We start from the raw sequence: 23,686 nt of genomic DNA on the forward strand, positions 1-23,686 counted from the left end.
ACAGATGGAGCCTGGGGATGCTCTTCATGGAAAAATTGTGTTTTCTGAGCAGCATGACTCAGGTTGGGATGTTATTGACTTACTGAAGTGTTATATTGAACACGTACCTGCTCTGTTATCAACAGTAAGAGGAAACCTCCAATTTGCCTTGGTTTTTAAGTTGTTCATTGTCCAGACAAATTCGTTTAACTTGCATGATTGTCTGCAACCTATTTTCTGAGATGGCTGGTGTGGATTCTTGTTGCAATGGTGGTGCTGTTGCTTGCTGGACATATTTCATAATTTCACGGGAAGGTGCACAGAATCATAAACCGTTCTTTTGACGAACTATGTCATTAAAAAGTCCTTTTTCAAGTGCTGTTCTTTTTTTAAAGTGTTTTTAATGAAATAGTTTACACGAGGTAAGATAACTGTCCAAATTGGAATGAATTATGACAATATTATGCACTATGGAAATATGTTAGTGTTCTACTTCAAAGAGAAATGTCTAGCACCTAGAACACCATCTACTGAGGTTCTGCCAGGTTATTTGCTTTTCTCTGAAACAATAGTAATAAGGCTGAGGGGAAAAAACAGATGCAAATTTCCCTTTAAAAGAACTATGTCTGTAAACAGACAAGCTGAGATCTGTATCAGGCAGACTGACGCTTCCTTAAATGCTTGCTGCTGCACAACATAATGAATATTCATGTAAATATCACTGTAGCTGGGGTTCTCCTGTAGTTTGGACTTAGTAGATGTAAATGTTTCTGTTGGTTTGCGGCATGTTACATGTAAATTTGAACTGGTTGTGGAAAACAGACCTTTGCAACTTGGACACAGTGCCAGAATATGTCATGATGAAATGACCCGATACAGTTTCAGTTTTAGATACTACACATTTCTATTTAGATTCTCTCTAGGTTAGCAATTACCACAATGCTCTATTTTGCTGAAGCCTCCAATACATATTAATGGCATCTGTTCTCCTTGTTTGATCTCCAGTCATCACCTTCTCACTGTGTTCTCTTTTCAATGCAATCACCTATTTCAAATTTTCCACATTTGCGACTCTTTCAGCTCATGCTGCGTAACTCAGTTAAACTTGAAATGGGTTACTATAAAGAAGGTCCTTTCTACTCTCTTGTGTAGGAAGAGCTGTCACCTATATGTTTTCCACTTGTTGGCCAACAATGTATACATAGAAGATGATCATCCAACCACACAGTTGGTTCCCAAAGTTCTTGAGCTATGGATGTAATGCTGGTAGCTAATAACCTTTGAAGGATTTTATTTTATTTGAAATTGCTTGCATTTTGAATCTGTATACAGTTTTTCCAGTTTACGTGCTAGAAGAGATGGCAGTTCATTTGGCAAATACATGTTCTATGCACTTGCTTTCACTTCTGCTAGAAGAAAAATACTCCATGTATATTACAGGTTTCGGGTACTGATGGTTATTTTTTTCAACTTATGTTGTTTTGTTGATGGTAGATACTGGTTTATAAACCCAAAACTTTTCAGAAACATAACCAGTTTTTATAACCTTGTTTTCTCTGATCCTGGATGGAATTTTAGGGAGGAACATTGAAAACAGAGCTCTTCAATACCTTGGTTGAAGAGAATTTCTGGAGTGTGGAGGAACACAGCTCATATCTGCTGTGTCTGGCAGTATCAGGCCCTAGTGCATGTTGAGTTATTGACAGAAAACAGAGTACATCCATGCAGAGGTGTGGAATAACAGGGGCAGTGACTGATTCTTTTAACCTCATGGTTTAAGAATCACATATGCAGTAAGAGAATACTTGAAACCAGATGTTTTTATACAGTGTTAGTATCCCTGCAAAAAAAAAAAAAAAGCAAGGGATCTCTTGTACTTGGAAATATTGCTGGTGTCAAATGGATAGAAGGGAGGAAACTTGAAGCTGTAAGCTGGAAAAAATATTCCCATCTGCCTTTTGTTCCAGATTTAAATGTTCCATCTTCAATTGCATTAGGTGATGTTTTAAATTGTACCATGAGCGCATCATTTATTTATATCTTGTCTTTGTGTTAAAAAACAGAGTATGAATCAGAGAATTTAATGTATGGATTTAACAGACAGGATGTACTTTTTCTGTTCTTGGCTTATGTTTCTTAGTGCTATCTGAATCTGGGAGTGTTGATTGACAGCTGGCTGAGTATCAGCCAGTAGTGTGCACACGTGGCCATAAAGGCCAGCAGCATCCTGGCTTGTATCAGGAATAGTGTGGCCAGCAGGACCAGAGAAGTGATCATGCCACTATGCTCCACACTGGTGAGGCCCCACCTTGAATCCTATGTTCAGTTTTGGGCCCCTCATCATAAGAAGAACATTGAGGTGCTGGAGGCTGAGGGAGATCTTATCGCTGTCCACAACTACATGAAAGGAGGTTGTAGCACGGAGGGTGTTGGTCTCGTCTCTCAAGTAGCAAGTGATAGGATGAGTGGAAGTAGCCTCAAGTTGTGCCAGGTTTAAATTGAATATTAGGAAAAAATTCTTCAAAGAAAGGGTTGTCAGGCATTGGAACAGGCTGCCCAGGGAGGTGGTTGAGTCACCATCCCTGGAAGTGTTTAAAAGGCATTTAGACAGTGTTCTTAGGGACATGGTTTAGTACCAGAGTTAGGTCAGGTTATGTTTGGACTTAATGATCCTGAGGGTCTCTTCCAACCGAAATGATTCCATGATTATTGGCACTATTGCCTGCCTCATAGTGAATAGTTAATTTCCAGCTCATCAACACACACTGAAGTGGGAATATATTTAATTTCTAACATTTTATCTGATCTGTTTGGCGTTTCAAAGCATTAGCACTGTTCTCTCCCAAAGATCGCTAACTACTGACACATCCACAGTTTGTACTGTTTTTTTTTTCCCCCGTGTTAAAAGCAAGGTAAATTTTTAGCAACTGTTTTTTCTCATGCTAATGGTGAATGTCTTCTTCCTTGCAGTAAAGCTGTGATGGATCTGTTGGTTGATTTATGCAGCCAGTATCGCTTAAATCCATCCCAACACAGTCTTGAACTGAAGTCTTCAGGAACCCAACAGCCTCTGAGTTACAAGCCAAACACTTTAATAGGAGCACTGGACGTACAGACAGTACTTCTGAAAGAGAAGGTTCCCGAAGAGAAGATAAAGCGACCTCTGCCAAGGGCCCCTGAGGTTGGTACTCTGTAGGGCTAAAATGATGCCGTGAAGCATCATTGTGTTCCTGTGATTTCAAGCAGTTCTTCCAACCTTTGCATCTTGAAACCAGATGAGAAAGGCTTGAGATTGACTATAACCTGCTTTACTAGCTTAACTGATTTGCGTGCAGACTGGCAGGTGCCGGTCTGGACTCCAGCATTTAGATAAAATGTTATGTTTGCATGTGGTTGGATAGATGGAAATCTGATCTTATAAAGAAGTTGAAGGCCAAGGTGACAGAAATTTGCTGTAGTGCCTGAAATTAGGGTCATGGGATTGTGTGGAGGTAGGTAGGGTTTTGGTGGTATTTAGTTTACCATCTTTATTGAAGATATGGGAGAAGACTGATAGTTAATAATAGTGTTTCACAGTATTGACAAGATTCAGAAGTAACCATTTTCCAAATACGTTTACTAGGGGTTTTTTTAATCACTATGGCTAATTATACTGTCACGCCTTTCAGATTGATACTTCTAAACATTCACAAATCACATCTGCTTCTGACTCCTTGTCCATATTTGCATGTTCTTGTAAATATCTCCTTAGTGACAAGGGAATTCTGAGGTTTTTAATAATATTTTTTTTTAATAATATTTTTTGCAATAGTATGCATGTTGGGTAAGTTTACCTGGGAGGAGTATAGACGATATAGCAGTCCCCAGTGTCTTTCTCATTGTAAGAGAGACTAGCTATCATGGAGTGATGGCTGAGAGTTTGTGTTTGCTTTTTGCAGAAATCTGTGAGGCTGGTTGTGAACTACCTGAAAACGCAGAAAGCTGTGGTTCGAGTTAGTCCAGAGGTGCCTCTCCACAGCATTATCCCAGCTATTTGTGAGAAGTGTGAAGTCAGTCAAGAGCACATTGTTCTTCTGCGAGATGGCATCACTGGGGAGGAGCTGGAGCTTACCAAGTCCTTGGAGGAGCTGGGGATCAAGGAGCTGTATGCGTGGGACAGAAAAAGAGGTGAGCTGAGACTGAAGGCGGTCGCTGCACGGTTAGATTACATGCCAACAAAGTTACGGGCAGCTTAAAAGCACTTGTGCTCTCGTTCCTTTGGGGCCCAGCTGGAAAAGCAGAGTGACATCTCAGACTGCCGAGCAGTGCGGGTTTGTTCAGAGAGCTGTGCCCAGAGCGGCAGCCAGGACAGCAGCATGCCCAGCCGTCCCTGGCCGCTCTTGGGCACCGTGCCAGGCTGGGCTGGCTCCTGGGGGGTCACAGGCTGGCCTGGGGCAAGGCCAAAGGAGGAGCTTTGCTACCTCCTGGAGCTGCTGTCAGTACAGGTGTGTGTAACACGGGGGCCTCATCAGAGCAGAGCCTGTCACACACCTGTGCTGTGGTTTGGAGAGGAAGAAAGAAGACATGCCATAGACATGGCAGCTGCGAAAGCAGAGAGGCAGAGGCGACAGACCGAGGCTTGTGCGAAACAAACTGTGGATAGGTTCAGAGGCAGTCCCTCCAAAGAGAGAAGTTATTGATGGTTTAGTGGAGAGCAGCAAAGAGGTATTGGTATTTAAAATTTTGTTCTTTTATTTATTCACTTTGTGTTCTCATAGACGATATTGTAAGTGGCAGCTTCTTGGGCTTAAGTTTTTTCCAGCCTGATTGTGTATTCAAATAGCATAATTATGCGATGTGCTTTAAAGTACCTACCTTAAAAATACACATTGACAAGTGCTACTTCTTTCAGGTCAGAAAGCGATATTCATTAAAATTGTCTCCTACAGTTTGTCTCAATCGGTATCACTTCTAGCACGGTAATTTTCCTTTATATTGTTTAGATAACGTCAGTCTTGTAGGCACTGAGCAGGAGGCTTATTTTTTATTTATATAGTTATTTATTTATGTTGACATTCTGTCTCTTCTTTCAAACTGCTTTGGTAAGTGACAGTTCTACCTCTGTGTGAGTCAAATTTCAATGAGTTTAGACTTTTAAGTAAACTAAATATCTCCTTTTCCTTTGAATTGTTATGATGCTCAAAAAAGTGGCTGACAACATGTCATAATTCAATTGCATGTTTGGTTTTTTGAGACATGTTTACAGTAATTAAGTCAACCATTTTGGAGCAACATATTGAACATGCAGAGTATTCAACAGGATTCATTTGGCATACTTCAGGGACAACTTATAGACCAATTAGCCTAAATCTTACTTAAAGTATTTTCCTTTAAAATGAAAGTGATGGTGTATATACTGGTGCAGTGTTCATCCTTGAATCTGGTTGTAGCCTGGGGAGTCAAAACCAAGACTTTACTTCACGGCTGGGTTTATAGCAGCAAGTTATATAACACTTCATAATGTGCTGCTCTCTGCATTCTGAATTTTTCTTTATATTTTATTCTTTTTTAACCTTTTAGTGTGTCTTTCATTATGATAAAATCCCCATGATCCTGAGTGTACTTCAGACTTCTCTGCCTTCCTCTTACTCTCCACCATGGTGTCTGATGAGAAAACCAGTAAATACACATGCAGTTTACAAAAGTTTTCCTTTGTTCCAGCAAATTCTTTCTTCCTGTGTTCTCATTTGTAATCTCCAAGAGGAATAATCCCATTGGTTTCAGTAGCAGTTGGTCTATGAATTGTGCATTGAGTAGATGTCCAGTCTGTTTTAGTTATCAGAACAGATGGATTTTTAAAACACATTCTCACTAATGAGTAAGGCATCATAGGTGCTGACAGCGTGGGCTGTGCTTGTAAGAGCAGGTTCTAGAAAAACTTTGTGCTCCTCATTCTCTCCTTACATGAAACAGAAATACCAAGTGCTGAAGGACTATTAAAAGGCAAGCTCTGCTGCCACCTGCTTGCTTAATTTGATTTAGCGGTTGAAGCAGCTTCATGAGTGAATCAGGAATTAATACAAAGACAGCTCAACTGCTTCTAGTAGCAGCTCTGCATATCTGTTGTTGGTCAATATTTTTTTTTTCCGTGATGCTTAGGAAAACTTGGAGTAATCAATGGATATTGTAACTTACGAGGCAACATTAGAACTTTAATATGTCTTCTCTTGTCCTTTCATTGCCTGCCTTCTCCAGTTCCTCCATCAAAAACTCAGTCTGAACCTTCTCTGAACTATAGAGGTACTGTACAACACTACTGAGGGAAAACTTTCCCATCACACTATGTTTAATGTGGGTTTGGTAGATGGATCTTTAAGAATGTCGTGTAAAATGCTGTAGAGAAACTAGCTATCTGTGTTGTCTTTTGCAAAGTGTTGCTAGCATGTCTGTGCTTTTGGTTGGAATAAACACGTCTGTGCATACTGCTTCTTCAGTAATTGCCATTGAAATGCCAGTAATTAACAAATCCTGTCATTTTGCTGTTCTGTAGAATGGTGTGTTTCTAACAATATTCCAAGCTTTTTCAGGTTACCTAAAGCATGATTAGTTGAATTTCAGAAATACTAACATTTCAGTGGTCTCTTGGGTTCACAATTTATTTAAGTAGCAAAGACAGAATATTTTGAGATCTATGAGATCTTCCACCGATTCCAGTTTACATTCAACAAAGCATTTTAATATCAAACCTATCCAGACATGTTGGGTAACTCTGGATAGATGCTGACTTCTGAATTGCTGTGACAGGTGGGGTTTGATTAGACTACATTGGTGCTTCTGCTTCTAGTTAAACAGAAAATGTGTATATTCAGGATATCCTTTTCTCCCACTGAGTGTGTTATGATACATTTCTTAAATTAATTATCCTCAGGAAAGGTATGGTTCATTTCTAATGGGCTTTGCTTCTTTGCATTACTAGTAAACACAACATAACCAAAATGAAACTGTGGATAACTTCTTTAAATTTTGAGGGAGGAAGGAAGGTCCACCTCTGGTATCTGACAGCCATTTGAACAAATCTTATCCAAGAGGCAATAAGCCATGAGCTTCACTAATGCCAGCACTTTTTCCCCTAATCCTCTGTCATTACTTGCTGTGACTTCCTCTCATACAGAGTGTAATACTAGAGAGAATACCTACTGTATTTATTTAAGAAAAAATATTACAGCTCTATAAAGATTCCTTGGTTTTTTGAGATGATATGCTGCATTTAAAATTGCAATTTATTGGTGTTATACAATGTTTAGTGGTAATGCTGATGATCAGCTGTCACTGAAGTACCTTATCCCAGCCTTTCATTGTCATAGTTGAAGACTATGTGGGGAAGGGAATCATGATCCACATTTCATTCTAGCCCAGAACAGAAAAACAGCAGTTTCTGATGAATGAGCATGGGCAGCACTTAGTATTTGAGGAAGGTATTAATTTATTACTATGTTTTTTGCAGTGGAGTTGCAGCGTTTCTTGGGGATAGTTTCTCCCTGTTTTCCTCTGGGTTCATCATCTTTTCTACTGTGCCTAGAAATATTGTATGTTCTTAACACCTTCTAACCCCTAACATTGTTGATATGCAAAAGTCATCTGTGTGAACATCACATGCTTTGTGTGAAGTGCAAATCAGTTTACAGAAGTTCTGGCATGAGGGTTTTGTGAAGTAAACATGCGTTTTGTGTCAACAACCAAGTAGTTTTGCACATTATTCTTAATTGTTATTAAACAAATACAGCAAATATTTAAAAGATAAAACATTTTTTGTCTCTACGTTAAACTTTCTTTGTGATAGTGGGATAGTCTGATGTGTTTGGAACCAGGGAGAAATCTTTATAGCATTGTGCAGTGTCTATTAAGAAAGTGGGAGAGCTTTATACTCTTTATATTGAATGTCAAACCAATGGTTGTTCCCTGTAATTCATGACCTTATCATTTTGTTCATCCAGCTTAGCTGATGTGGGAGACATAGGAGGGAGACTGAACCATCTGAGTATTCATACAGTTCCTTAGCTGGTTCAAGGAGGACATGCATGGTTGAGCTCTTACAGCCTGAAATGCCTATATACTTGCCTCTTTTCCCTCCTGAAGTAAAAACACCAAGATGAGAAAAGATGAGCACAACCAGCGGGTTTAAGTTAGTTTCCCTTTTCCAAGGGAAAGGTCTCTTTCCTCTTCATGGGGCTTTATCCAAATACATTGAGAGTCTTTCCATTAACTTCACTGTGTTAAGTCAGACCTGTGAATTGTTAAATCCAGTCACTGTCATCTTTTTTTTAAAAGTTTTTTTTTAGTATTACAGTACTCCACAAGTTTTTAGTGAGATATCTAAGAAGGAGTTCTGAAGACTAAACAACTTGCTCATGTTTTGCCTTTTAATAAGGATTACTAAATTACAATTGAAAATATTGCAGTTTATTAAATTATACTATTTGCCTCCTTTAGATTTTGGAACAAACTCAGAGCAAATAAAAATTCGATGAGAAGTGCAGGATCTGGCAGTTACTTAGATAATTCATTCCATAACATCTCCAGCTCATAAAAAATACACCATTAGTCCATGATGTTTTGAAATACTGATCTTCTGAATCTTTATTTCAGAAATGTAAAAAATATTCCCTTGTAATTGTTTCAGAACCAAGTCGGAAAGTTTCAGTAAGCAATGATGCAATAGAAAAAGAAAAGACAAGACTTCTGGGATTGTTTAAAGCTGATAGAAGAAGCAGCAAGGTAAGTGTTCAGCTGTATGCTATCTTACTAAAGACAGTTGTTTTCTTTCCAGATGTATTATGTCTGTAGGTGGTGGCAGTAGATTGGGGGATTTTGTCCTCTCTTCCAAAGAGTAATCAGCAGGTGCACAAACTATGTTTTATCAGTGCAGCCTGATGGAGATATCAGCTGCTTATTGAATTGAGTCAGGCATGTTAACCAATTACTTTTTTTTTTTTAAATGCTGTGGGTTCAGAAAGTGTTAACAAACACCAGTAGTTTCAACCAACTTCTGTTCATTTTTTAGTAGTACTCAGACCAGAAACTGCATTTATGAAAGAACTTATGTAATACAGAACAATTAAGATATCAAGTAGAAGTATCATCTTAAATCTTCTGTTCATGGGTGATAAACTCTTTTAAAGCATATATATCTTTAGGAATCTCTGTACAGTCATGCTATTGCCATCTCCAGGTGTGTAAAACCAGTTAATCAGGTACAGAAGAAATAATTTGCAGTGCTAAACTGAAGGATCAGTATCTGCTGGGTGCATGTTAGGCATTTTTAACTTTGTTATTAATCTTGAGTTGGAAAATTTTTAAAAGTAATTTCATATAAGATAGTTTTCTTCTGTTGTGTTGCCTTAATGATAAAATTGTCATTCATCACAGAAATTAAATACAGAAAAACTTTCTAACTCTGGAACATAAAAAAAAATACTGCGCTTTGAACTCCATACTTCTTGCATCCTTCGCGACAAATATCGGTGTCAACTGATTTTGACTGTAGGGTATTTAATACTCTAAGATGTCAGAGTAAAAAGGGAATTTTCTTTTGTCTAGTTTAAAAAGCCCTCCAAGACATTTACAATGAAATAATAAAATCTACACCTGGTTAACTAGTACTAAGAAATATATGCTTGCTAATGGACTGGTGTTTCACTTACCCTTCCAGTCTTCTCAGTCATGTTTTTAAAACGATGAAAGCTTTCAAAAATCTTTATTAGTTCTCTACCCTTTTGATTATGATCAAATTTGGAGGGCTTTTGCTGGAGAATAGCTTCCTTTATGGACATTGGGACTTACTGTGTTGATCTGTCGTTGATGTTTAGCTATTCTTAAGGTGTTAGAAAGGACACACGGAGACTGTATTTTATGAGATAGGAAGTCAGTCACTTTCAGAGTGTTTATTCTGGATAAGAAAATATTTCCCATTTAGAAGGGAACAAAAGTGTAACTGGAAAATTATGTGGTATCTGCCTGGAATAGTAGAGTAAACAAGAGAGCTCAGCCGGAGCTCCTGGAGTGCGCTGCAGGGCCTGTAGTTGCTCTGGAAGGACCAAATATGTTCCAGCATACAGTTTCTGCATTATAGTTTGTCCTCTGATTCCACTTTCCTGAACTTCGGCATGAAGTCTGTGCTTTTGGAGTTCTAACTCCTGAAGCAGCTCAGATTTAACTTGTAAAATATTTACGCTCACAACCTTAGAAAAAGTTGCATCCCGATTGTGTGGTTACTGCAGTGAGCTTCTCACACCTGAGTTTGGGATGAGTGTCCCAAGATTGCAAACTCTTTTTTTCTGTTCTCTTCCTCATGCTTGTTAATCAAACACAAAGGAGGTGATACTGCGAGGGTTTTCAAAAAACAAGTTTTGGTAGATGCTAAGGATACTGCGGAGCGCTTATTGACGTGAAAAAGGAACTGTGCAAACGAGTATGAGAAACTGTTTCTAACTCTGAGATAAAGGTGTATGTCTTTTTTGCTGTTGATTCTGACAAGTGAATTTACCTGGTCATTTTTTTTTATTGGACCCTTAAATGACAAATACTCTGCTGGAAAATAAACTAAATCAATCAGTTTAGTACAGCAAAGAAGTCATTGTTGCCTTTCCAGTACAAACATGTAGGAGTTTGAACTCAGATAGATGGAAGAATTACAGAAAACTGAAGAATAGTGCAGCGCAAGGAAGCAAGCAGGTGTTAAATAGCCATAATACATCTGGCTTGGTATTGTGGAAAATTTCTAGCCAAAACAACAGTGAAACTGCTGAACAGATTTAGCAGAATTAGGGCAAATTAATTATTTTAAGAAAGGATTTGGTAGGTTTATGAATGGATTATATGATGGGATGCCCTGTGATTTCAGGGCACTGGAATCAAAGGGCCAGAGTTCCTCAACTCTGCTCTTTACAGTTATGCTTATATTTTTACTCCTCCGCAAGACTTAAGTTGGTTCTGCTTATGTTTTTTTTTTATTTTTTTCCTTGTTTGCATTATAATTAGCATTGATGCTGTGTGTGTATGCACATACATGTGGCCATGCATAGTCTGTATTTTAGTACTGTTAATAGCAAGAGTTGTCCAAAGTCTTGCACAGCAGTAGGACTGCAGAGTTACGGGGGTAAGGCGATTTCTTTTGCAAGGGAAGAAGAGTATTAGTGTGTGCTGCAAACCGTCCTGGATCAGGTGTCACTGCACGCCACAGGCCCACGCTCAGGTTCCCATGCCCACACACGTGCTTTCTTTCTCAGATAGGTCACTGAGAGCAATAATTGTGATATGACAATACACAAGATCTAACTTTTTGAAAAAACTTTCTGCTATATTAAAAACACTGTGACATAGAATGAAAGCAGAGTCCTGTTCTCGTGGCTGATACAAATTTGTTGAAGGTATTTCTTTGGTTAACCTTGTGCTGGCAGGCTTAATGCCAGATCAGGTATCATCTTGTTCTCTCCATTCTAATTTTGTGCTGGATCAGTTACCCTCTGTTCTCCTGCAGCTGACATAAAAAAAACCATAAAGATGGTGTGAACTCCTTATCTTTTTGATGTGAAATGAGTGATGTGCATGAGGCTAAATCCAGATCAAATTGGCACTGCTAAGCAATCCGGTAGAGCAGAGATCCTGTGCAGATAATCTTTGGAACGTGGGCTTAGGTAGGGTATGTGCTACTGCACAGAAACAGTCCCGTCATTGACAAGTGACAGGGAAGAAGTTCTCTGCTTGTTCCTCTGTGTCTGCATATAGCAGAGATTTGCAGTCTGGTCCCTGGTGCTACAGGAGTTGCTTACTACCTGTTTAACTCCTTGCCCAGGAATTGTTCTGTTTCTTTATATTCTTGTTATTAAACCTTTCTGCTAATGGATTTCTTAGAGCCTTGCCTACATCAGTGAAATTTTGTAGAGTCATGGAATTGTTTCGGTTGGAAAAGATCTTTAAGATCAAGTCTGACCATTAACCTAACACTGCCACCTCCCCCTCTAAACTACATCCCTAAGAACCTCATCTACATGAAACATTTCATGTGTTAATCCCATGCTTGAAGACCATATTCTTCAACACACAGCTGTCAGGAGAAAATACTTGGAAATACAACAAATATAAAAAGATAACTCAGTAGCTAGCAAATAATACAAGATCACAGTTATAATTGAAGTATACTCCTGTACTATTTCAACCTAGAATACTGAAGCCTAAAACAATTCCCACATTTTATCACTGACAGAAAACTGCAATACACACTTCAGAGTTTCTCAGCAGTCAGGTCCAGCGCTATTGAGACAGTTTGTCTTGGTTCTTTGGTGAGGTTTGATGCTTTGCTTGGGCATGTTTTTGCTGTTTTCTTTCCTTTGCTGCTGCAGTGTAGGATACTTGTTTGTGTTGCAGACAGAAGAACACTTGAGGATGAACAGAGATTGGGGTGAGGAGGATGTTTTTAGTTCTGCATCTACAAGTGAAGGAAGCTTGGATGTAAGTACTAACATGGCTTGTAGATGCTGCTTCGTTCCTGTTAGATCCTGCAGTTTCAGTAACCAGAAACCTCTGCTATTCCTGATGCTTAGCGAAGTAGAAGTAGAAATAGCTTCCTTCTTAGCAGACTTAGTTACATGAGTGCCCAGTTTGTATATCTTGATGAAGTTAAAATACAATATGCTGTCTTCAAATAAAATTTGCTAGCTTCACTAGAAATAAAGTTTCTTTTGAAGTTAAATTCTAAGCAGTTTTGAGAAAAAAAAGCAGTTTAACCAAGGACATAGGTGTTGTAACTGTAAAAAAGTGACAGTACTGCATGGTGCGAGGATATGTTTGTCTTATCAGTGACATTTAAAGGGGGCATTTTTTGTTATAAAACCACGCCTCTCATTTTTATCCCTTCACACGTCTTCTGCAGCATGGTGGCATTCCATTCATTTCATAAGTAGCTTTGAGGGTGGGGACCACTTTGTTTTAAACACTGGAAATAGCAGAAGGGATTTTTATTAAGTACTTTAGTAGGTTTTGGGGTACTAAAATCTCATCAACCACATTTCTAAATGTTTTTAAGTGCCTGACAGGTTACTAAATTTTGAGGATTTAGGAATTTAATTAGGAAGTGTGAACCCTACATATTTTTGTTAGGCAGTTCCAGTGGATTAGGGATCATTATAAGTGGCGTGTCTTTTTGTTGCTTTTTTAAATTGCTTGTTTTTTTGTTACCATATTTTCAAAACCTGGAGAAGACTCTGATGACATGATAGAAGCCTGAAATGTGAAGTTCAGCTCTGAACCCCCCTTTCACAAACAAATATTTAGAAAAGGAATGTTGATCCACAAACTGTACAGCTCAGTAGCCACAGAGAAGGGTGACAGAAAATTGTGGAAAAAACTGAGGATCGAGAGAACAAATCCCAGATAAAAGGGATAATACAGAAGAAGTCAAAAAGGGGAAATAGATGGAGAAGTGATTGTGAGGTTAAAAAAACCCTGACTCTACAAATCTTTGAAGACTTCTTAATGGAAGGGTACCGAAATGGGAAAGCTGCTTCTGATACCAAAAATTTGGATAACGCTATAAAGATGAATGTCTTAGTGAGAGAGCTCCACTAGCAGTGGGTGACATGGGTAATTGAAATATACTAGGTAAAAATATAGAAAAACCATCACAAGCTCTGCTAAAATAAATTAATCTTCTGTTTTATGTTCATTGTCATTATGAATTAATCTCAATATCTTGATACCCAAATACTAGAAGAGGAAGAGGAAGAAGAGGAGTGATTCCAAGTGAGGATATGAAGGTGGTTCAAATAACTCTGAATGGTCTTTCACGCTAGTGTGTGGTGCTTTCCTCAGAAAGGGAGAAACACTTAATCTTCAAGAACAATGTAGCCATTCTTCAGTGTTTGTCTTTCACTTCTGGCTTGACACTCATATTTATATGAGCACTCATACTGCCAAGACAGAAGCACGTACTTAAATGAATGTATTGACATAGTTCCATTGAATTGGAAACTATTCTGTTAAAGCTTGCAGAAGATGTATAAAATAAGTCTAACACATCCACTCAGCAGTACAGAAGGTCCATCCTTTGAAAACACTAGATGGGCTTCAAGGAAAAAGTCAACAATTGTGATGTCTTAGGTGAAAAATTCCAGAGTACTTTAAATTTGGCATAACTAGTTGTCTTAGATAACTTGTATTAACTTAATGAAAACAACAGTGACAGCACTTTATAATTTAAAAAGTTCAGCTTGGTTCCTTATGGGCTAGACTTTGAGACTCTCAATCATTCTGAGTAATTCTTTATTCCATTTGCTCAAAATTTTTCCTCAGAGTTTTACTTCGGTGGAGCTGAGTATCCTTATTCAAAATACATGGTATCTTACATAACTATATATACAAAATACACATTTAGAGCTCATTATATAGAAGTTTCACTGAGCTAAGATAGGGCTTTTGGCAAAATGTCACCCAGTAAAAGCTTCCTGTTTTGCGGTTTCCTCAGGTCTACTTTATGTTACTGTTTTGAGTCATCTGAAAGTATTTTGCATGTGCTGTGCAGTAGTCAAAGCCAAAACTGCAGATTTATTTCTGAAAGGAAAATAGTTCGCCATTGCCTTCAGCATAGTGCCAGGAGGTGCGTTGACTGGATCAGGAAAATATTTCTTGCTTAGAAAGAAATAGGCAACTCATGAGGTACAACTGAGATAAGGGTATGCTTAATTTAAATCCTTTTCTCTATTATGCGGTGTTGAAGTGCACTGAATTGTAGAAAAAACAATAATTCTATTCTCGGTATTGATTTATTTTAAAAAAAAGTCAAAACCAAAACCAAACTGTGTAATATGAAGGAATGGAATAAATGTGTGAGAAAGAACAGATCCCTAGTATTTATTTAAGCACAAATTAGATTCGCTTTTTAACCACCAAACCATTCTAAGTGTCATATTTATCTAATTATTATTGGAATTATTAATGCCTCTAAAAATACTTTGGATTGTTGATGACGAAGCAGATTTTCAAAGTCAAGATGGGAAAGTCAACACTTACGCTTGAGGTGAAAGGACATTTGTTCACAGTATCAGCAAAAATAAAGGTGGAAAAAGAAGAACGTGTTAAAACCTGAGAGAGTATAAAAATGCAAGAAAGGAATTTGCCATGACAATCCTCAGACTGCAGCAGTTCATTATACCACATCAGTAAAGGATCTGAAATCTAATGGTGTATTGTAAATTAAGAAGAAATCTTTGCCCTTAATCTGCTCCAGTTTTGTGCTAAGCAGATGAGCTTTGTATCCGGGTTGATTTTTCACAACCCAAATGCTATTGAAATACACTGGTGTATAAGTACAACATACAAATAAAGCAGTTGGAAGTTGCAGCACAGTTAACAAATTCTGCTTTTTCTATGCCAAAGGCAGACAGAGCTGGAACTTAGAACTGCTGGGGGAAAAAAAGGAGTTTAAGTCATCTCTGCCACTTGGTGTCACTGTCCTCAAATAAACAGTTGATCATGATGAAACCCGATATTTGCAATGCAGTGCTAAAATTAGCTGGTTTTATTTTTGGGGCCTTCGTGTTTTCATAAATCAAAAGCAAAAAAACACATCCCAAGTGCTGAACGAGGTGGAGCTCTGATGTGGAATTTGTTTATGTAATAAATCAGCTTTGGAAAAAATATTTAGAAGTACAGCCAGGGACACTTATCAGAGGATTTGAAGCTTCAGCACAAAGTCTTATCACACAAGGTTTCTCTAGTTCAAGCAGGGCTTCAGCAGAGCAGTGTTAGAGCAGTTTCATTGGGACCATATTTAAAAAATCGTGTCTTCAGTGTATGTCTGAATATGTGTTACTCAAACAGTATGAATGAACCTAAATGAAACAGATAGTCCAGTAGTTCCCTACCTGATGAATGTGTCATAGCTATTATTATATATGTTCTTGGACAAAATTATCAGGGAAAAAACAATTTCATTTTGAATTCCAAACATTTCTCAGATACATTTAGGATATGTGTATGGGTGTTTTTAATTTCATAGTGTCTGTATAATTGCAAGATCAGGTTCCAGAAGAAAATTACGGAACTTAAGTTTGAAAAAAGTCATCAAGACTTCTTGTGCATTAGTAACCTTGGCAGTCACTTCTTAAATGACGAGAACAGTTATTTTCCCTATAAAGGCTTAAAAACTATATATCATTTACCTTTTCAGGGCTTTGTTTGCTGTTAATGTACTCCAACTTTTATACCCTCATTGATGGCAGGAGTTACATCGTTCATGATATGCTTCTGCAGTTTAGAAATGGTTTGAAAGAATGATCAAGTAGAGTGATGTAGAAGTGATTGGAAATGTGATTTCTCTTAAACCATGTCAGGTCCCAGGTCATCAGTTAATACCATCTGCTGTCAAGGATTTCACCACACGTGGCCAGGTACTGTTTAGGGAATTAGGCATGTCATCTAAATGAAAGTTAACAGCCATCTACTTTTAATGTTCCCTTGTGTGAGATAATCACATTCACTTAAAATTTCTGTTTTCATGCTCTTGCTCCTTGGTCTCCGGGCAGTGCTTAGGATGACGGTGATTACGTGTGTTTATTTGTACTACCAGAGTCAAATCCTGGGATAGTTCTGTTGCATTTTATGCAGTTAGAGCTATCTGTGTACACTGTCAAAGGCATAGCTTGTGATGTGGCCTTGAAACAATTTTGCTTAGTGTGGTTTTGTTTGCAAAACAGAAAACTCAATAAACTGAGTATAGAGAGTTGTCTAAATACTATGGCAGATTGGTCTGTTCTCCCCGGTCTTATGTTACAGGGTGACTGTAAACCAGTAGTTAGATGCCACAGGATGACACTAGGGAAGATACAATACAGTTGTAAATGTTTTCATTTGTGCCAGTGTTTACATGATTAGAAGAAGAATAGATTTATTGAATACCAGATATCTCTGGATGAGGTTCACCATCACAGTCGGGTTAAATTTATTTTGATCTCCTGTGGTACTCTCAGAAAAATAAGTATTCTTGTTAACTTCCCTTGGTAAGAAAAAAGGTTTGCCAGAGACAAATGGCTCATGACTGGAATTCAGAGAATTCCAATAAGTATCAAAGATGACAGTGATCAGCTTGCTTTCTCCATGTCTGTTGAGGGCAGGATAAGAAGTCATGTGCTTTAGATATAGCAATGAACATTTAACTTAGAGCAGTCAAACTCATTCACTGGGTGCACACCAGCCTTGCAGTTGCCTTCAAAGGGCTGAATGTAATTTTATGACAGTATAAACGTATCTACTCCTACCTTTATACAGTCCTAAATCTGGCGCCCGGTGAAAATGAGTTTGACATCTCGGACTTCACGGACATTTCACAAGGGAGCAGGTTATTAAAGAGACTGTGAAATCCCTATCATCACCTAATTTGTAAAACTTCAAAAAAAGTTTAGAGGATGAGCTACACATACTTGATTCTGTCTTTGAGCAGAGGGATATATTAGGTAGACCGTGGAGGTGCCTTTCAGACAGATTATACATACCTAAGAGATGCAGCTGTACCCACCTCCTTTTGTGGTGTGCACTCACAGGTTATTAACTGTCTTTGTTCATGTGAATCATAGATACTTTTACGTAATATAATATCTTCAGATTTTTCTTAGAGTATGTGGTAGCAGAAGGCAAGTGCTTGAAACGGTGGCAGCCTTCCACCAGATTTCAAGTTCTTACTCCAAATCATGGTGTTACTAGTCCTCTTCAAAGAAAAGGTCCTTGGAGTTAGTGTAAAGAAAAAAATTAAAATCTCAGAACCAGCTGAACTACTCTGGCTCAAAAAAAAAAAAGAGAGAGAGAGAGGAAAAATAGCCTGAGGCAGACACCTGGAATGGAAGGTCTCAGCATCTATGGTTAAAGCATGGTGAAGTTACAAGCTATTAAAAACAGTATCTGGTGAAGAGACGTGTCAGCTGACCCCTGTTCTCTCTGTGCTGCTTGGCTTGTGCTACCGCAGGATTGCCAGCTTCATGCATTCAAAAATCACTTGTCAGCTCTTGCCCTCACCACACAAAAGTGGCTTGAGATCATGAGATATGAAAACAAATCATTAAGGATGGACTTCCCTCCATTTGGCTTCTGAGCATTAGGTTTGTAGGGACCACATTTCTAAGCTTTTTTTTTTTTTTCCACAACCATGAAGGTTTTATTAAAAACAAAAGTATATCATGTCATCATTGGTTGCCAGAATCTGCATCTTTACATAAAACTGTATGATTCAGAGTAAAATCATTGCAATACATTACGTTCATTCAAGTTGTTGCTTTTAAAAAGACAACTCGGAAACTTCAGTTCCTGCAGTGTTTTTTTCCAGAACATTTTGAAGGAAATATTCTCAAGAAATGTTCTGAGATGAACAGAGAGACATGGAGCAAGTAGGATTGAAAGGACTTGAGTATGGCCATATCTACAAAAGGAACTGGGCACAACTATGCCTGTTTTAAATCCCTGGCAATGCAGGTTTCTGGTGGACACTCCATCTGAGCATCCCAGAGTCAGATTTCGCAGGTTTTGAAGCCACTGAACTCTGCACAGCAGAGGTTGCACGTTAAACTCTGCCCATCCTCTGTGCCTGCTACCTGTCTCTTGTCAAGATTGAAACCTTGCGTCAGCTGCTAGATTTAGGGATTTAAAACTTTTACTCTAAAAGCTTTCTACCTAGCAATGTTAGCCAAAATGTGAGAGCTAAGTTCAGTTCTCTTCCCTGCCTTCAGAGATACCAGCCAATCTTCTATCTCTCTCAGGACCATTATTGAGAGAATTATTTCCTCCTTTGCAGAGAAAACCAAAATACTTGTTGGGCTGGAGACTGCCTGGAACAAAGCTGTGAGGTATTCTTGATGTGGGAAGCACCCTTTTGTGAAAATACCCAAACACTCAGTGACTCAGAGAAGGAGCAAGAGCAAGCTTAACTATTCAGACCAGTAACGAAATAACTTAAGTGCGGTGGTAGCTCTGGCTTCCAGAGCCAGCGCCAGAGATGTTTTTCTCTGTTTTATGCTAATCAGATGTTAGATCCAGCAAATAACTAGTTGCTGAAACTACAGCTGGAAGAGCCCAAATGCTTGTTGCTCCTTTCCCAGATGAGTGCCCCAACCTCAGTCTCTTTCTAGCTAAACTCACGTTCATATCCTTGAACAGAGAATAATCTCACTCTGCTCACAAGATGGGGGAGTTTGTTTTTTCTCAACTAGAAGAAGGTTTCGAATCTGGATTTACTGTAGTCTTATTGAATCACTGAACTTGGGGGGAGAACAAGGCGGGAGAGAAATGCCGAATCTGCCTCTTCTAGCAGTCACGTTTTTTGTGGAGCCCGGTTTCTTAGTTGTGCTTTAAGTGAGCCTGTTGAATCAAGCCCTTTGGCTGATGAAGATGGAGAGATCTGCCAGTTTATGGATTCTGATGGGGTTTAGGCAGGACTAACTTAAAACTGAAGCATAGTTTCTCAGCAGTTTTCATGCTCAGCTCTCCCAGAAGCAGAATTCAGGCACCAAAATGAGAGTAAGCACATCAAAAAGGTGTGTGTCAGGCATATTGAAGGGAAAGCACAAAGCAGCTGAGTTAGGGAGGCCCAGCCTAACAGGGGCACAGTTAAGTTAGGCTGGTGTGAGGGAATTCAGCTTTCAGACGTGGGCTGCATGACATGGTTCTCTATGCTGTGGATGTACCCAGTCGGTCTGGCGTAAATTGGCTCAGATATCTCCCTCGGATGTTTAATTAAGACCTGGTGACACACCCTTAACCACCCAAATCCTTTTATGTCTGATTCATCTTCTGTTACTGATTTCACTGAAAAGTTCTGAAGTTAACTCACTGGAAAAAATAGAATAAAGCGGCAGCTAATAAGACCAATGGCTTTTAATTTGCATTAATAAAAGGACATTAAAAAAAAACTCAAAGACAAACTTAAATTCCATTTGAGATTTTTCTAGTGACATTTCAACCACTCAAGCTTTACTTCTTTGGTATTTAATATTACCAGAGCCCCTTAATAGGGTATAATAGCCTTGTAATTCATGTTCGGTCATAATTTATTCAGCATGTTGTTCCTGGTATAACTGGCAAGCATACAGTGATGTGGAAAATACCACCTTTAAAGAAAAGTTTATCCCAGGATCAGGCTTTTCTGTAGTTGGATAAGCAGAGATGTAGTTCCTTAAAAAAGTCTGTCACCTATTTCTGTGAACATAAAATGTTTTTTGTGTTTAAATTTGGGGTGGTCTGGGAATGAGTCAGGGAATTAATTAATTCCACTGCAAAGTACATTTCTGTTTGATTCAATGATGGATATCGAAAATATTTCTTGTAATGCTTTCCAAATTTAGCTACTGTAATGAAAGGATTAGTGTGTATTTATTGACTCCATATTTCTAATATGCAATAGAAAATTTTTTTCAGACAGTAACACCGGTTTTTGTAGTGGCATAATCTGAATCTCATGTGACCGTAGATTTAGTACATTAGTCTAAAATGTTCTATTAGCATATGTAGATTTTAGATACAGTGAAGATTTTCAACACTGGCTAAGGTATAATTTCTTTTCTTTTGCAAACAATTTCTGAGGCATGAGCGCTAATAGGATTTGATTCATTTCCAGCTTCTTCTGTGGACAGTGAAGACTCAATTTCATTAAAAGTAGTGGCAAACAATAACATTTCTTTTAATTAGATGATCTCATGATTTCCACACGTATTTGTTCTATGTATTATTGTTCGCTGGCAAAACTGAGCTGCTTGGTAGCATGTGAAACCTTATGTCTCAATAACATCTTACAGTAGGTGAGGGAGGATTTGCAAAACAGCATTTGCTGACAGGACACAATGCATTTTACTTTGATGGAGTTTTCCTAAGTGAACTCTATGGATTAGTTCTCTCATGCAAAGTCAAGCCTACATGAGGCTTAGCAGGCCCTACAGGTCTCCTTTTAACTCCAAAAGGAGTTCTGTGTGTGAAGCAAAGACTGTATGGCACTCAGTACTGTGTGTGCCACTTAATTGTTCACTACAAAATGACAGCTTCTTATGCCTATAGTCTCTGTAGCTGTTTCGCATTATTTCTTCTTTTTTTTAATAAACAACTGTTAAGTTAGGTTTTATTGATCTTATGTGCAGCTCCAATACTGATATCCTCTTTTGAGATTAGCAGAAATTATTACAAATAATTTCAGGCACTACTTTTATTCTGCAGTGTTTAATATTTCATTTGAATTCTCAACAGCACTTTGGGATGTGAGCTGGAGAGAGGAAAGAGTGTGACAAATAACGGTCAATCTTAGAGACTTTCACAACAGCATGAAGTAATAGCACCTTCAGGGAGATCCGATTTCTTGAGTTATTTTTTTAGATCATTTACACTTTTGAGCAGAGCTCAAAATACTCGGGGAAACTAAGGAAAATATGGTCAGCTGCAAGGCCAGAAGAGAAAGCAGATCAAGGCAAATAGCAAGACATAGCCCCATAGAGTTCTTAAATAGGTGAGTAGCTGTAGGAGCTGGACCTATTGACTTTTTCAGTGTCATACCAAGCACCTGTCTAAGTGTTTTGCTGGATCAGTACCTTGGTGACCTGATGAAAGAGCCATAAGCGACCAATGTCTAGGATGTGAGCTGTGTAGGCAGCTTCTCAAGTTTACTGACACAGAGAGATGGAGAGATTACCGGTAGATTTATAATTGTTAGTGTTTAGTTCCCCCCACACCTCCCTCCTTGATTATAACTTTTTCTTCTTTCCATCCCAGGAAATGCTCAGGTACACATCTTGATTTTGATCTCTCCCAGTTCAACACAGAGATGGTCTGATTTCATTGACTCTAAATGGAGCTTGTTCTGATTTACAGTTGTTTGCATAGGACGAGAGTCAGGCCAGTAAAGTGCACTGTGGAGGTTTGCCTACTAAAAATCTAATGGCAGTGGATTTGACAGAGGGAGGAAGGGAAGAAGAAATATTTAGGACTATTTATTAATCAAGAATTCCAGCAGTGAGGCTTTTCTTGCCTTGATTCTGGCAAATGTACAGTTGAGAGATACTGTGCAGAGACCATTTCTGCACAAACAGAGAAAGCTCTTCAAATGTAAACATTTGGGCAGCTGGCCTGGGAGATTAGTGCAGCAGCGGTGGGAGGGGGGTAATAGTGGATAGTGTGGCTGTTTTAAATTAACAAACGTTAAACAAGATCCTTCTAGTTTAAGGGTTACAGATCAGAAAGACAATATCAACTAAAACCACTTGCAATTCTACAAGTCAAGGTCATTAACTACTATTTAATTAAAAGCCACTTGCCTTTCCAAAGTTGTGACACCTTCTTCCTCCTCACAAAATAAAGGAGAAAAAAAGATTTTTGCAGGAAAATATTCTATGCAACCTGTTTGCATTAAGAAAAAACCAAGAAAACAAAAACAAACAAGCAACAGCAACACAACAAAAACCAACAAAACAAAACCCAAAACAAACATAAAAACCCCACACTTTATCCTCTACCTATAGAAAGGCAGCACTTTGAGATTTCTTGATGTTCTTCCTGTGGATTGTGAACTGTCTTTAATATATTGTTCTACTTTTAATTTCCTGTGGCTGAATATCATGTCAAAAGAAAGCATAGTGCTCAGGGTGAAAGTAGTGTGGGGTCTGTTAGCTTTGTAGATGTGTATTCATGTACTGTTTAACATCATTTTGGGGGCTACATTTTGTTTTTTTAAACCCCTGCCAAATAGTTACACAATTAGTCTGTACATCAGGATATCTGATCATGCATTGGGTTTTTTGGATTTTGGTTTTTAACTTGCATTTTAATCACGCTTTTAAAAGTACTCCTTGTCTCTTGGTTGTGACCCGATTCACATGTGTCTTGTGGGAGGTGCTTTATGTTTTTCATTTCTTTAGCTGTAGAGACTAAACTATGGGTATCTGGAGCCAAACTTTGTGTTTAAAAAATCAGAGCTATGCTTTCTCTTCTGGCGTTGTTATGATTTTTATTGAGTTTGAAAGTGTACTGAAAAAGATTTCCTGGAGAAATGACAGCAGCAGCATAGTTTAGAGCATTACTGTCTCCTGGCATCATAAAGTTCGAGTGACCATCAAAGACTTGATGTAAAACTCGCTAGAGCCAATGGAAAAATTCCTGCTGGTTTCAACAGACTTTGGACTATGTCCTTGATGAGTCGTTAGCCATTATCTATGCTAGGCCATTTTGAAATCATCTTTGAAAATATAAGACCTTCATTCCTTCTTGTGGGGCGGTTGACACAGATAAACCCATTGAAGTTGCTTAATTGATGGAGCATTTTCTCACTGGGGAAGGAGAAAACCCCAGAGTAAACAGGTTAAGTCTTGTAGAAGATGAATTGCAAACAGAGGCGAAGAAAAGGAGTGGCTTTCACAGACCAATAATTTGTTGCAAAAGCAGTTTTTTCTTTGTTATATGAAGTGTATACCCAAAGAAGAAAGCAAAATTCTCAGCATTGCTTGCCCAGTTTAAGATGTATTGTGGAAGTGAAAGTCCAGCTGTAGGTCTATGTTGTATCTATTTCCGTGGTTTTTAACTTCAGTGTCTGTTAAATTTGGGACTGAAATTGAAAAGTTTCGGCCCCAGCTTCTCAGTGGGGACTGCGCTCCAGTGGGCTGGAATACTCCACTCAGTGGGAGTAAATAGACAGGAGAGCTGTGACTTCTTAGTATTT

General features: G+C 38.4%; 1 protein-coding gene across 1 annotated transcript in view; it reads left to right on the plus strand.

Annotated features, from left to right (window-relative positions):
• The window catches only part of COBL (cordon-bleu WH2 repeat protein), a gene marked incomplete at both ends in the record, with an annotated part of 160,113 nt that overhangs the window by 53,764 nt on the left and 82,663 nt on the right, over positions 1-23,686 (plus strand). Inside the window, 5 exons of the mRNA XM_080364156.1 lie at positions 2,950-3,160; positions 3,918-4,146; positions 6,214-6,258; positions 8,639-8,733; positions 12,382-12,465. Coding sequence (XP_080220282.1) covers positions 2,950-3,160; positions 3,918-4,146; positions 6,214-6,258; positions 8,639-8,733; positions 12,382-12,465 — 664 coding nt within the window. The remainder of the gene's footprint in view (positions 1-2,949; positions 3,161-3,917; positions 4,147-6,213; positions 6,259-8,638; positions 8,734-12,381; positions 12,466-23,686) is intronic.

The sequence above is a fragment of the Nesoenas mayeri genome (assembly GCF_963082525.1).
Source record: "Nesoenas mayeri genome assembly, chromosome: 2".
Lineage (NCBI taxonomy): Eukaryota > Metazoa > Chordata > Aves > Columbiformes > Columbidae > Nesoenas > Nesoenas mayeri.